General features: G+C 41.6%; 1 protein-coding gene and 1 long non-coding RNA gene across 2 annotated transcripts; one reads left to right on the top strand and one right to left on the bottom strand.

Moving 5' to 3' along the window:
- The first annotated feature begins 8,562 nt into the window (after positions 1-8,562).
- Positions 8,563-10,734, top strand: LOC149269083 (uncharacterized). The gene is made up of 2 exons (XR_016270087.1): positions 8,563-9,111; positions 9,333-10,734. It is a non-coding gene; the product is annotated as an uncharacterized LOC149269083 (long non-coding RNA).
- Positions 10,067-14,609, bottom strand: emc (Basic helix-loop-helix domain-containing extra-macrochaetae). The gene is made up of 2 exons (XM_089468890.1): positions 13,611-14,609; positions 10,067-11,339 (listed from the first exon to the last, which is right to left on the bottom strand). Exons 1-2 carry the CDS (start codon positions 14,178-14,180, stop codon positions 11,304-11,306), a joined length of 606 nt encoding a protein of 201 aa, XP_089325016.1. The 5' UTR covers positions 14,181-14,609; the 3' UTR covers positions 10,067-11,303.
- Positions 14,610-16,165: the final 1,556 nt, after the last annotated feature.

Below are 16,165 nucleotides of genomic sequence, written 5' to 3'. Positions count from 1 at the left end.
AACATTCACTACATTGTGACCCCTCTATGCGATTCTCAGTAAAATAAGCAAGTTCAACGTATGTGAATGACGCTATAAAAGGAATGAACAGTAGATCAAAGAATAGTGCTATAGTGAGAATAGAGAACTATAGAATGAATAGATAGACAAATGGAAGATTCCAGATGAAGTAACTACTAATAGAGTTCAAGGAGAGTCACCTATCTCCGCTATCCAAGTGTAAATCCCTACTTACAACAAATCTCAACATTTGAAACTAGAACACCCAACTGCATTCGATTACAGGGTATCATTACAGCAAAGCCGTGTCGCTGACTGAGCTGCTGGCTGTTGGCTGTTAGCTGGTTGACTGAGGTGAGCTGGTGGTGCGACTGGGACTGAGCTGGTGGCTAATGATGCCGCTGCTACGTGACGTTCGTTGCCAAGTGGCAGCAAAAGAATTGTTTCTGATATTTTTTCTCATTATGAATTGTGCCATTCTGTGGCAGACGTCGCAGCGTTTGTTGTCATGACTGCAGTCGCCTTATCTGCCACTGACTCTTACTCACTCTCCCCCCTCTCCCGCTCTCTCTCTCTCTCTCTCTCTCTCACTGTCTCTCACTCTTTATCTTCATCTGTATCTGTAGCTGCAACGCACCTCGTTTTCCGGCTTACGGTAAAGTCTGTTGACTTAGCCGAAAATAAAATGAGAGATAAGAAAATGCCGAGTGGAGGGCGGCTATAATAGGCGGGGCAAGCGGCATCTTGCATGTTGAATGTTGCATGTTGCATGTGGATGTGTGGCAAGCCGCTTCTGTTTTTGCTCAGCTTTTTTTCATATCCGTCATTTAATTGACGGCTCGAGGACTTTTCACAATAAATCATAAAGCCACGATGATTTGTTTGCAATTTAAATGCAAATAGCGACCACCCAACTAGCTGGAGGAAGAAGAAGACTCCGCTGGTGCAGAGCGGCAGAGGCATTGCAAAATTATAACTTAATTTCGAGCAACGAAAATGTTGGCAATCGCTCGAATTGCACCAGAAATCGCCTCGAGCGATAACTGGAGCGGGGTACGACGCGAGAAGCGGGGGGCGGGCGACGATGAATGTGGCCAAAAGTGGAAGCCACACAATGCGAGCCAATGCGACCACGGGGCATGATTTGTCTTCAAAATCAACTCACAGACCGAAGCGAACAAAGCTAACGAAAAAAAAAACTCGCAACTTGGAACAAATGAATGCGAAATACGAGATTTGCGAATCGATTCCCAATGATCGACCGATCGAATGAGCTGTAGCTAAGATTGAAGAGATTGAAATGGACAGAGATTATGATTAAATATGTTGCAGAATGCTAAGAATTTATTAAATGTATAAGGGGATTGCTATGGTGGTTATCGATAAATATCGATTTATTTTATCTCAAATAATACAGTTAACTATAATTAATGTATTAATCGAACTTGGATGACATATGCATACGTTCAGTTATCAGTTCTATGAATATTTCCCACTCTAAGTTATCGATAGCAATTTTTAGTCTGTTAAGGGATCAACATGCTTAGCTAGTTGCTTCTTATTAGACTAAGAAGAATATTGATATGTATTTTTATAATAATTATAATTTTAATAGCATTTTTATGGCTGTTTTCCATGTGAAAAATAAGTTATCGATTATTAGTAAGCATAATTTTTATCGCTCTGGTCTATCGTTTGTCGACTTAGGTACATTAATATTTAAATATCCTTTACTACAATTACTATTTGGCATTAGCTGTAAATGTTATCGATATACGCATAAAATTAGGTTGACCAGAAAAAAATGAACTTTCAAGTGATCTAAATTTAACCCTTAACTGATAAGAACATAGCTCGATTTTCGTTTCATTAAAGCTATAGATCTATGTATGTATGTAAGAACTCTAAGGTATTTCAGGCTATCTTTACTCTCAGTCCAATCCACCCTGCAGTTGGCGTGTAGGGCATTTGGGCAAAGGCCTGACTAAGCCCTGGCTGTAAGGGCAATTCCAAGAAACGCATTGCTTTGTTTGACGTCTCCGGCTGTGGGTCTCAGTCAGCCGTTGGCAGATCAAGCTACACTCCAGGGCCCCAACCAAAGCCGAGCCCCAAATATTAATAAAAGTCGTCATCGTCCAAAGGAAGCGCAGTCGAGCCCAAAAATACAAACGAAAGACCAAACCACAAAGCACACAAAAAAAAAAGGCAGCCGAAAGAATGAGAAAAAAAAGTTATGCCACGCCGGTGTTCAACAAATTTCAATCTCGGCTCAAAGGTAAAGGCAAAAAGGCGGCCAGCAAGCAAAAGAAGCAACGGCAACAGAGGCTGGGGTTGGGGCAGCGGTAGGGGCAGCGGTAGAGGCAAAGGTAGCGGCCGGGGCAGCTTTGGAGGCAATGGAGACTGCTTTTGGGGCAAGATGCACGTGCAGCATTGAAATGCGCAGCGCGTTGTGCCCAAAGGATCTGCGCTAAATAAGAAGCAGGCAAGCGAGACAGACGACCGAAGAAAGAGACTCGAAGAGAGAGAGCGAGAGAGGAGCAGAGGGAACGGCAAGGTAGTCGAAATGAATTGAAAGAATTCCTTGCGGGGCAGAAACGTCGACGGGCAACTCGTCTCGTCGCTGATCAAACGCAAAGATAGCCACAGCCGGGCAGACAAAGTACAGGGTATACAGGGGAGGAGGAGAAGCAGGAGACGGTGCACAGGGTATCACAGGGGTATCTGGATTTGAGGCTTGGTCATTCGTTTTGACCAAAATGCGCCTAAGAATTTCTGTGGCTTCGCCTGCGCCTGCGCCTTTTGATTTCACAGCGTCCTCTTCAAAGAAGGCTTCACTGTGTCTGTGTGTGTGTGTGAATAGTTTTTGGTTGAATTTGATTATTTTTTTTTTTTGTATATATGTACATTTTTTTTTGGGGGCTTTTTCAAGGCTTTTGTCGTTTGCCTTTGTTCTGGCAATCGAGCTGAGGACGGCCACATTATATTACGATTTGAATTTCAGATTGAGTTTTAATAGCACCACCAGCCACACCGCCACAGTGAAGTGGAGAGCGAAACCACACCTGCATTTGATGTGGTTCTGTGTTACTTTTCGCAGTTCTGTTGCAACTGCTGCACACCTTCCCTCTCCCTCTCTCTCTCTCTCTCTCTTTCTATCTATCTCTCGCTCTCCCTCTATCTGCACTGCAATCTTGTTTTCTCGCTCTCTTTTTTTGGGCGCGTAGATCAGCTGCCACCGCCTCTTGCCACTTGCCTCTCGGCGCTCTGCTGCAACATTTCTGGGGTGTGAAATTTGCTCATAAAAGTAAAAAATAAAAAAAAAATAAGCAAAATAAAATTCAATTTCACGCTTTTTTATTAATTGGCCCAGTCGAGTCGAGTCGAGCTTTAGCATCGGCGTTAATGAGATTTTTGCACAGCGATTATGAGGCCCAATCCTCAATCTGCAGTCCCCAGTGCCCCATCTCTCTCTCCACTCTCTCTCTTCTGTTCACCAAGCTGAGCGCAATTGAGCTCTTTTAGAGTTTGCCGACTGGGCTTGTTATTGCGCTTGGTGGATCCATTGATAGCGCTGCGCTAATTAGACAGCTGACAGCACGTTTATCACAGGGTATAGAGAGAAAGAGAGGGTATACAATCCTACATAGTTACATGTATACGTTTGATAACTGAGATATTTGCATTAAGGCTAAGGCAATTCCTAAAAAGTAGACATGAGCCTTGAGGCTAGGCTAGGCTAAACTCTAATAGGGTCTATTCAAGAATTTGGTAAAAGAATATAGAAGAGAAATTTTGATAAATATCATAAATATATATAATAAATAATCATAATTTTAGTAAATAATTGAATAAAATGCCAACAAAACATTAATTTTATCATTAAAATTCATAATTATTGTCAAATTTTATTTTTAAAATTTATTTTTACTTTAAAAAAAATTAATTTAAAATATGCTAAATTCAGAATGAATATTTTTAATATTTATACAAAATTTGTTAAGCTAATACAACATAAAATAATATTTTAAAATGTTTAATCATAATCATATATACATCTAAAAATTCATACATATGATATACACATGTATATAAAATATAAATAATTAATTTAAAATAAATATTATAAATTTTATTCGTATTCTAAAATAGAAATAATTCATACTATAAAATATACATAATTATTTTAGATTACATATTATCAAATATTATTTATTATATGAGATTTAATCTGAATGTCATTTTTGTCATTAAAAATAAATAATTCAGTTAAACGTTTTGGATTTTTTTTTTTTTTTTGTGGCCATAAAAATGGCGAGTGTCAAAATGCAAATGAAATAGAATTGTGCATAATTCTTATCAGCGACGGCAATTGAATTGTTTTGGCCAGCGGCTCTGACTAATGCGCCACCAAAGTTGCTATGATTGATATGCGATATGCAAGTTGCAACTGCAACTGCAACGCGCTGCATGCCGCACGCTGCACGCAAAACAAAAGACAGCCGCAGCAGCTGCAAAACGAGGCAAAGCCAAAGCGACTTTGATAAATGCCATCCCACGCCTAGGCCAAGCCACAGCCTGCAACTGGCTGCGACTCCGGCTGTGGCATGCTGCAAAAAGCCATTTTGTTAGCCGAGTTTCATTCATTTTCATTTTTTTTTTTTTTTTTCATTTCGGTTTTGGTTTTTACTTTTTATTTTTTTTTCGCGTTTTGCTAATTGATTCATTGATCTTGGCGATAGACCGCGCTCGTTAAATAATTCTTGCAGTCATTTGCACACCTGCCCCCTCTCCGCCTCCTCCTCCTTCTCCGGCTTACCACTTTACCTGTTGGCAGCGTCCAGTTTGTGGCCGTCAATTGTGCACAAAGACATTATTAGAGCCGTCTAAGGAATTCAATTCCATTTCCATTGTGTGCAGTGGGCTTGGTTACAGTTGCTGCTGCTGCAGCTACAACAGCAACAGTTGCTGCTGCTGCTGCAATTTGTTAAATTGACAAAAACTGTGCGATAAAACATTGCGCGTTATTAAATTCAATAAATTTTCGTTACGTTTTCGTTATCGCCGCCACGAGATCAGCAAATACAAATTCTATTTAAGATACAATCCACAATTTTGTGATCGATAACCATGTTAATTGCCCGCAATGGGGCGTGGCCGGCGGACTCGTGAAAAGGCAGTCGAGCGACAACATCGAACCAAGTTGTCAGTTGGCCAAGTTAGCCAAGTCAACAGAGAGACAGAGAGAGAGAGAGTCTCAGAAGAAGCCGCCAAACATTTGTCTTTGGGCTTTTGCCAGCCCCCCTCCCTCCCTTTCTTGACTGGCCAAAATAAAGGCAGTTGACAGTTGCCTCAATTCGCGTATAATTTACGATAATGCGCTGCGCTTTGATTTAGGTATTGCCGTGCAGCCTGCACTCAGTTCGTGTGTACCAGTTCCAGTTGCAGTTCCAGTTCCAGTTCGCAGTACCAGTTCCAAGTACTTGACTAACTTACGAGCTGCGCAGCTTGATCTGTCTGCGTTTGTCTGATGGACGCACTTAAATGCGCTGCAAATTTATGTTGACATTCAGTTGACACACGCACACACACAAACACACACACACACAGTCGCAGTTGGCTCTGCTGTGCCGTCCCACCTTTTGCCATTTGTTTATGACTAGCTGCCTAATTATTTTATATGGCTGCCGCATATTCACACATGCCACCAATGGTTGCGGCGCTCTTGTGGCATCGTTGGCGTTGGGTGCGCCAAGATAGACAACAACAACAACAACAACAACAGCAGCAGCAGCAGCGGCAACAACAGCAGCAGCAATAGTTGCTGCCAAAAAATGGCAATATTCGCGGCGCCGTTTGCTGTCGATATGAAAATTTGTTTGCCATAAATATTGTTTTTCACGCGCCGCGCAGTAGCTGCAGCCGCATGCAGATGCAACAGCAGCCGCAGCAGCAGCAGCAGCTGGCAACGCCAACGCTGCCGCCTCCTCCTTGTCATTGGCTCTGTGATCCGCAGCTCGGCGGATCAGCATTTTGCCCACATTGTTGTCAAACGTCAGCGCCCAAAAGAAAACCTGAGGCTAAAAAAAAAAAAAAAATCGCATCCAGCAATTGGCAACTGGCAATTGACAGCTCCTATAAATATTTGCGCTCTGCTGCATAATATTCAATTTTTTATTTTTTCTCTTCTTTTGCATTTTCCGTTTTGCATTTTATTTTTGTTTTTCCTTCCTCTTATTTGCCGCATAATTTATTTAACGCTTTTCGCAATTTATTGCGCATATTTTTATGGGCTTTAATGAAGTTGACTTTTATTTTGCATATTTTGACCAATTATTAGCTGCAAGATTAAGTATCCGGATTTCTTGTGTGATTTATAATTCAATTAACCCATCAATATGGCAGCAATGTTGCATTACAATCAACGATTTAGTTATAGAGTATTGGATATATACGTAGGTGGATAGCTAGATAAATGTAGATAAATAATGGATATGTGGATAAGTAAACGAGATATGGACATAAGATAATAGACTTAAAGGTAGATAAGTATATATTGGCAAACAGGTCGATACATAGATGGATATGTATGTATATATAGATAAAGATATATCTAGATACATGCTCACCTTAATAGACAGATCTAGCTGATCTCAAATCTCAGACAAGATTTTGACAATTGGATAAACAGGTATATGAGGTACATATAAGGTACTTCTCTTCAAATACAAATGACTAACACTGTCAAATTGATATCGATTCATATATCTTATGATCTACGACATATATAACTTTACATTTAATATATCTTAGATACAATGAAAACTTTTCATATAAAGCTAAATTTCATTCAAAGCTAAATTCCATAAATATTACAATCAATATGTACCTCTCATATATCATTAAAGTTCATTTAATATATCTTAAATGTTGCATATAATGCCAAGGAGACATTTCAGAGAGATCCGCAATGGAAAAACTTCTCAGCAGCTGCTTATGATACAATTTTCGATTGTTTAGATACAAAGTTTAAGATGCAATTTTTCAAGCTTTTATCTTTTTACGCCTTCTCAGTTTTCATTTTCGTTTGGCATGTGAAGTGTTGGCAGACAGGAGCCGTTGCAACTTGCAAGCGATCTTAATCAGCGCCTTTTGGCAGCGGCAGTGGCAACATGTGGCATGCCACACAGCACAGTCTGTTCCAGTGTTTGAAGTATGTGCTTCCGCAGCAGCGGCTGGCTTTCGATCAAATGTCTGAGTTGCCGTTGCCAATGCAATTGTTGCTGCCGCACCTAGCCATTGTTGTTGTCGTTCCACTGGAAGCTGGAAGCTGAAAGCTGGAAGACTGAGGGCCACTGCTGCGGCTGTCATTAGGCAAACATGTGCGGCTGTGCCGCCGGCTGCAGTTGCCACAAAAGAAGGTGACGCAGCTGAAATCAATGCGCTGACCAATTGCCACACATGGCGCATAGAGCAGTGGCAAGCGGCGCCCATTTGCTGCCTGCGACATACATACATGGGGCATGAGGCATGCTGAGTGCGACAGCTGCTGGCCCAAAAGCTTCCGCCAGCTGATGTTGCCGCTTCCGATGCAGAAACTACGCATAACCGATAGATACACATGTCCAATATATGTGCAACATGTGCACTTGCACCTGACTCCAAATGCCGCCCCATCAGCGCTGCCTGGTGGTTTCACCTGGTGTTGGCCAGCTGCCTCCTCCTCCCTCCGCCGCCCCCTTTACGGCTACGCTTCGGTTTCGATTTCCTAACACAGTCAAGAAAGTCAAAAGCTGAAAACTCAAATCGCTGCCGCCGCTGCTGCGGCTGCTTCAATTACACAAAGTCATGCAGAGTTCCAGCTGGAACCAGGCCCCCTCCACTTGCCCGCCCCCTCAGCTCATTCCACTGCGCTGCAGCTGAAAACCCACGAAAGTTGCCGAGCCGTGTCCGCGTTGCTATTGCTGTTGTTGTTGTTGTTGTTGTTGCTGGCGTTGGTGTCTGACTTTGTTTTAGTTTTTTGCTGCTGCTGCTGCTGCTTAGCAAAACAGGTGCGTTTGCGTTTTGCAGGTGTTTCCCAAAAGCCACCACCAGCAACAACAGCAGCAGCAGCAGCAGCAGCAGCGACTGCCAACTTGGACTCGGCTCGACTTCGACTTCCACTTCAGCTTCTGCGCGAACCCCTTCCACTATGTCTATGTCTATGTCTCTCTCTTGCTATCTATGTGTGTGTGTGTGTGTGTGTGTGCTTTGCTGTCTCGCGCTGTTTAGTAGTTACGCTTTACCGCTAGTTGCACAAATTGCCGCCCGCCTTGCTGCTCAGCTCAGCTCAGCTCAGCTCGGCTCGGCTCGGCTCGGCACCCAGCAACTGGCGCCAGTTGCTCATGCGCTTTGTGTTTCGTGTGAAAATCACAATTAAATGCAATTTTTATGCGCACCTACAAAGACGTCGTCGTTGGCTGTCGCTTCGGCTGCCGTCGCCGCCGCCTTCGGCTCAGCTTTCCCATTTTGCTAGCTGTGCGCAGCAGCTTCGGCTTTTCGACTCTTCGGCCTCGGCTTCGGCAATGCTGAGCTGAGAGTCGTTCGGCTCGGCTCGGCTCAGCTGTCAGCTGCGCTGTTCGAAATGTCAGCTTGACAATTATTATGTCAAAAATTGTTTTTGTTTCTGTTTGCCTTTTTTTCATCGTTTTTCGCCGGCTGCGCAGCCGCAGCTGTTGACTGTTACACGAGTTTTTATGGTAATTCAAGTTTCACTGATTTCACGTTCCATGTCGCACCCAAAAAACAAAAAAACACCAAAAGACAAAAACATAATAAACCACAGCGGCAAATGGGTGAAAATCGAGCTAGGCGCGCTAATTGCCAAACGTCGGAGCAAGCGCTAGAGTTGCTGCTGTAATCGTTGCTTGAGTCGCAGCGTTCCAGAGACATGTCCATTGGAAGCCATTGGAAGCTGTTGCGGGCTCGAGCGCGAGCTTCGTGTTGGCATTGCAGAATGCACAAAAAAACAATTAGCGCATACCAGAGAGAACGCACCACAATGTGGGGAAAACAATCGCAGCCACAATGCATGTGAAACAAAAGCGCAGAGATACCCTGTAATGTTTTAAAGGGGTATGTTGGGGTATATCAATTAATTAGAATATATAGTTTATATGTACATACATGGATGCATTTGAAATTTGAAGCCTTTTATACGTCTCTGACACAAATACATATTTATATTTATCGCTATTCTGTACTCTTCAAATTTTAATCAAATTTCAGTAATAACAAGAACTGCTAACCTAAACCCTACTTACACAAACATATTTCCTCTTTCCTCCTCTTTCTAGCTACTTCTAGAAATCACTTATAACGCTACCGCATACAAATGTGAAGTACAGGGTAACTCCAAGTCACGCATTGACAGTTGACTGCGTTTGATTTGGTTAGCGGGCAGCCAAACTGACATTTGAATGGGGCGACTGGCACCGAGTGGCCCCACTCTCAGTTTCCAGTCTCCAGTCTCAGCCTCAGTCGCAGCCCCCAAGGCAATTGGTCAATTGCTTTGTAAGCTGCAATCATTAACGCTAATAGGCGACGGCGACGCAGACGCAGATGCTGACGCTGGCAGCGACGTCAGCAACTGTGAGGCAGCTGCACTCTTCTGGGTTAGTCTCCGTCTCAGCCTCAGCCTCAGCCTCAGCTGTGGGTAAAAACCCAAAATTCGAAAAATTTCTCGAAAGAGAATTTCTTTATATATATAATTTTTGCACACGTGCAACTGCAGTTGGGCGTCTACCTGAGGCTGTGGCTGGGAAACCCTTAATGGGCAGCGGCAGCGGAGACAATGACAATGCGTGAGAAAACTCGTTCGAGCGCATTATCTATGTGTATGTGTGTGTGTGTGCTCGAGTGCTACCCTAACGGTAGTTGTTACGTTGCACTTGTTTACATGGGAAATGGGTTTTCACATCGTTAAGCCAACAGTCGTTTGTTTTCCACATAATTTCGCCGCCCAGGTAGCCAATAATTGGAAGTTTCCCGAGAAAAATCCGTAACACAACTAAAATCAAACAAATTGCACTTTGAATAGTATTTTTAAGTAATTTATTTTGTAATATCTATAATTCATTTTTTGTTGCTTCTCTTTTCTTGCATCATGTTACATCATGTTTGGGAAAATGTGGTATGCCCGATTAGAAAATGTTAAAATCAAATAAAAATTAATTCATTTTGTTTGTTTCTCTTCTTATTTTTTTTATAATTATTTTCGAAAAAATATATATTTTAAAACGCATAATTATGCTAAATAAAAAACACTTTGTACAAAGTATGCTACAGATCACAGAACATAAATATATTTATATATTTATTAATATTATTATTATTATTATTCAAGAGTTAAAAAGGAGGAAAACTTTTTGCTGTCGCTTAAACTAAATGATAAGAAAATTGTTCCTTGAGGTTTTTCCATGTGTGTGTGTGTGTATAAATAAATGAAATAATCATAGGATAAAAATTTCTAGTTTGCTTTTGTTATGTATTTAAAATTAATAGGAAAATATTTAATTGAGAAAATGAGAATGAAAATTTTTGCTTTATTTTTTAGTTTTTATTTTTATTGCTGTTGTTTTTTTTTTTTATTTTTTTTTTTCTTTTATTTTGCTTTGCATCTTATTATTCGTAAAATTATTAACATGATTTTCTTCTTTCAATTAAACCAAAAACTAAATATATAGAAAACAAAAATTATTCAGTTTTTCATTTCATTTTATCAAAGGAAAAATTAAATTGTTTAAAGCTTTGCCAAGTTTTTCTTTTCTTCTTCTTCATTCGTCTGCTACGTCTGCATCTTCTTCTACTTCTTAACTGCTGCTAATAGTTAAATGTTAAACGTTAAATGTTAATAATAATAATGTATTAGTGCTTACATTTTGTTTTTAATGCTATTTAGGTTTTGTTTTGTTTTTTTTTATAGCTAAACTCTTTCAATGTATTGGTGTGAAATGCTTTTACAGCCACACGCCCTGTGTCTGGGTGGGGATGAGGGTGTGTGGCTGCAGTGTCTATGTATGTGTAGATATAATTAATTCATTTTTCATTGATGTTATTGTTATTGTTTGCTTGTTGTATGTTGTTGTTGTTGTTGTTTGTGGAGATCTTCACACGAGTTGGTTTTTGAGTGGAGTTGAGTTTTGAGTGGAGCTGACTGTACTACACTGCGACTAACATTAATTAATATGATTTCTATAGCTTTAAATGTTTAGTATTAGTTGTAGGTGTTGATACTGCTGCCGCGGCCTCTGCTGCTGCCGGCTGCTTTACGATTGCCTGCTGTCCTTTTCGCCGCTCAATTGCTGCAATGAGAATAAGCGAGAGAGCGAAAATTAGTCAACATTGAAAAATATAAGTATTCTGTATAAATGTATGTGTGTGATGTTTAATTTTGAGGGGAAGCCGACGTATAAGTGTGAGCAGTAGAGGTAGATGCAAGCGAAGCCTCAGTGTATAAGTGTATGCATATATGCTTAAGGCGAAGTCTCAAGTATAAGAACTGCGTATTAGCGTATGCATATGAGGCTTGAGGCGAAAGTCTTAGTATAAGTGTATGCCTGACTTGCACAACAAATCACGAATTATCAATTAATTTGCCGTTGTTTTCGTTCTTTATTTTACAGCTCTTCTTCTTGCTTTCTTACTTGTCTCGTTTGCTTACGAAGCGCTCGAGCTTCGTGTGCAATTTGTTGCTGCTTTTTTATTATTTATTTTTATTTTATTGCTCGGACAGAGAGACGTATCAGGAGAAGGGCCAAAGAAGAGGCGCCAACTGAGCGCCAGCGCAAGACTAAGAAAATCAAATGAGCTTGTAGGAGATGTTGTTGTTGTTGCGTCTTCTAATGTCGTTGCCTGTTATGTTGACTGACCGCAGTGCTTTGTCGGCTACTAGAAGGAGAGGGACAGACGTAGAGAAGGAGGTAGGGCAACGTCAGGGGTGCGCACAATGTAGAAAGCGACCGACTGGCGACTGGCGCACAGCTGCGCGGCGCGAAAAAGTACAAAAAAAGAACAGCAACAGCAAAGCAACACAGCAATAGCAGCAGCAACAACAACTACGTAACGAGAACATTTTGAACACGTGCATTTCTTCTTACGTCTTATACATACATATGTACATACATATGCGCATATGAATGTACACACACATGCGTGTGTGTTTTTTTCTTTTTTCGCTGCTGCTGTGCCTTTACGAAGGAATTTGTTGTTTTGCAGCCAGCAGAGTGACACATCATAACAGACCCACACACACAAAGCAGTAGTCGTGGAGAGGGTGGAGAGTAGAAGGGCGGAGAGTCTGAGGCGTGGGCAGCATGTCTCAATCTCAGTGCAGATGTTTTGCTTGCTTCTTTTTTTTTTCATTTGCCAGAGCAACACAGCCGTTCATAAGGCCTGAATGACCGACTAATTGTGCTGTGGGGGTTTTTACTTAAATACTTTTCTACACGAACAAAAAGATGCAAATGCATAATTAATCAACTGCACAAAAAACAAATGCCACCAAAGAAGTGAAAGAGAGCGGGTAAAGATGGGAAGTTTTATTGGAATTGTTCAAGCACGAATTGTGAAGAAATACATACATATGTACATACATACATAAACAAATACATAAGATTCATAACCTGTTGTATTATTTTTTAATACTTTTTATATATTTTTGTTTTTGCCAACATCATTTATAATCAATGCTGCTGCGGGCGGGCAATGAGAAATGCCAAAAACTGCGCTAATGAAGTAAGCAACAAAGTAACAGCAGCAACAAGAAGAAGAAGCAGAAGAAGGCGTAAACAGACACACAGAAATAACTGAAACGGAGGCTGACGGATGATTCTCCAATTCTCCAAATGTCGAAGTCAAGCTTAAAGCTGCGTTAGCCTCAGTGCGTGTGACTGTATATAAAATGTATGCATGTGTGTGTGAGTGTTTAGTTGCTTACAAACACACACATATGAAATAAATTTAAGTATCTGCAGGTGTTCATTTAAAACATCACAGACAGCAACAAAATGGAAGAGAGGAAGACAAAAAAAAGGCCGCGAGAAAAAAAAAAACAAAATTAACAGCTACGCCGCAGTCGCGGTCGCAACTACAACAAAAGAAAGAAAGAAACGGCAACAGCGAAAAATATGTGAAATGTCTACAAAAACAAAATGAAATTGTGCGAGATTTATTATTGTAGTAGTAGCTGTTGTTGTTGCTGTTGCAGCGAAAAGAAAGCAAGGCGAAAGAATGTAAATTTCGCACACTCACACACAAGCGCATGCAAATAAAATGAATTATATTTTTAAGGCGAGAAATGTAAATGCCGACAAACGAACAAACGTACGGCCGAAACGTCCTTACGCTGCTTAGCAGCAAATGAGGTCACAAAAACAACAATGCAAAAACGTCGCGCTATCGCCGCTTGCTTAATTCGCTTGCATGTGTAAATTTTGTTCGATGTTTTCATTTTTTCTCTTTATTTTTGTTTTTTGGGACGACGTCAAAGCTGCGACGTTTCATTTGCAATGCAAATTCAAAGCAGAAACAGAAAACCCAATGTGGGTGGGTGGGGACGCAGGCGCCCAACTTACCGTCGCTAAACTGTTGGGCAGCGGCTGCTGCTGCTGTTGGGGCGCCGGTGCTGCCGCTGTTGCGGACGCCAGCGTTGTTGCTGTGGCTGCGGCTGTTGGCAGAATTGTGTTGGGACTCTGACGGTCGGCGAGCGGCAGGCGGGCGGCAGCGGGACTAGAGATTTTGGCTAGCTGCTCCTGCTCGGCGGCCAGGCGCTGGGCCAATACATCATCGGCTGCATCGAGATCCATCTCATCGCTCTCATCCTCATCTTCGGAGCCGCCGGCAGCTGCTGCTGCGGCGACGCCACTCAAAGCGGCAGCAGCATCGAAATTATTGATCTCCGGATGGGTTTCCAGCTCCGTTTGCAGATCGCAGATGTAGTCGATGACGTGCTGGATGATTTCCAGTTTGGAGAGTTTGCGGTTCTTCGGCATGAACGGCACCAGGTCTTTCAGCTTCGAGAGATACATCTTCATTTCGGCATTCTCGCCGTCGCCGCGATGCGGTGGATGGCGGGCGATGCGGCCATTAGGATTCATTGCCGGCATCGAGGCACCTGTTTGGCAAACGGCCGTCAAGGACTTCATTTTTGAGATGATCGCTTTACGCTCCTTGAGTAGAATTTTGGCGGCTTTTTACACGGCTTTTACCGGTTACTTGCGAGGTTTCAATAAATCGAAGTTAACTTCTTTCAAAATTCAACTTTGATGTGTTTTGGTTTCGCTGCGAGTTTTGTTTGACTTTGATTTTTTTTGTTTATTTAAATTTTTGTTATTCCACTTTACACGCACTTTTTGCCCTGTTGTTGCATTTGCATTTGAATTTGACTTTGATCAACAAAACAAAACACTTTAATCCAGCGTGTTTTCTATTACATTTGTTGTCGAGTGTTGCTCAATTTTGCGATTGCTTTGGGTTAAATTTATTTGATTTCTTTATTATTCTTTTTTTCTTGCGCGGAGAAGCAACAACCTTTAACGAACACGATAAATTTCTATTTGGATGTGAGAGCGAGCCGAGTGTCGCTTTTATACCCGTGCAAGAGCCGAACGTCGAGTGCTTCGTGTGTAACAGATACGAAGACGACACTCGCTCTCGTGCTAACGCTCTCACTCTCCGCTCTCTATGACCAAACAAAATCAACCAACCACCAACAGAGCCAGCAGAAAACTCGTTCCACGCAGCAAAGAGGGGAAACGCATCGAAATTTTTTTTACCTTAAAAGATAGTTCATATTTATTAAATATATACATATATAATTATTTCTTATTAAGTACAACATACAAAGTTCTTAAAATTTCTAATAAAATTATTTCTTATGATAAACTTTGCAATCAGCCCTCTCGAAGAGTGAAAATACGAACGTACACACGAACGCGAACAAAATGGCTCCGCCTATCGCAGAGCGGGAGAGTGAGAGAGCACCAGAGCTACGTTGGAAAATTTCTGTGGATATAAAAGGGGCAATGATGTGTAGAGCCTGACCACAGGATCTCAAACAGTTGGAGAGTAATTCCGTGTCGAATCGAAATTAATCTCAGTTGTGGCTCTCATGTTGACGGGGTAATTCAGTGGTGAGATGTGTAGAGCAGCAGCAACTGTATGTAGAGTGGCATCTGTGTATTATGAATGCTGAAAGGGGCAATGCGCCACCTGGTGGATGTTATTGAATCGTGATGGATAAATAAATGTTGAATTCTAAATGTGTGAGTTTTAATATTATTTTTAAAGTACTTCATACAAAGTAGAGTGCAAATATATATCTGCAAAAAGTCTTCATGGATTGAGCTGTTTTGTAGAGTGAACCGGCTCCCACTTCCCCAGCTTCCACAAAATCTCGGCTTTAAAGTTGAGGTGCCAGCTCTCAACTCTGTGTAGAGTCAATTTGGCTTCCACTTAAATGCCACAACTCTCAACATTGTGGAAAATGTGGAAGCTACAACTTCTGTAGAATTTCCCCAGCTTCCACAACTGTGCTGCGATTGGTCGGCTGCAATGCATGCACTCTCTGGATCTACATTTCACTCAGCAACTCTCGCAATCATACTCTCCCTCTCTGCACATACGATGTGATTTTGTGAATGAAAAAGATTCAAAGTATGAGAAGTTATATTCTTTCTTTCTTCGTGGCTTATCTTAATTTGGGTTTATGGTATCAGCGACCAGATACATTCATCTCTCTGTGTATGTGTGTATGAGTTGCCCCGTCTTTCTTGACTCCGCTCCCACATAGTAGAACAACTTGTAGGGTTTCTGCTGGGCATGAAATCATGATCATATTACACGAGACCACGAACCACAACGACAATGACGACGACGACCAAGCCGACAACGACGCCAGTCGAGTGTTTGATTTGTGTTTGTATTTGACTGTGGATGTTGATGTGGATTTGAGACTGCCGCCCATTGAGGAAATGTGAGGGAAATGCTCATTGAAAGTGAGGCCTGTTTGTGAAAAATGACACGTCTGGCAATAGTCTGCGTTCCACTGCAGTAGAGCACTTCAAGTGCTAATTGAAGCGCAGCATTCATTCACTAAAAGACAAGAGTGAGCGAGATACATTACTCTCCA

Source organism: Drosophila arizonae, chromosome 4 (genome assembly GCF_054131065.1).
Source record: "Drosophila arizonae isolate 15081-1271.41 chromosome 4, UAZ_ARI_1.0, whole genome shotgun sequence".
Lineage (NCBI taxonomy): Eukaryota > Metazoa > Arthropoda > Insecta > Diptera > Drosophilidae > Drosophila > Drosophila arizonae.
This window is presented reverse-complemented; position numbering and strand designations above follow the sequence as displayed.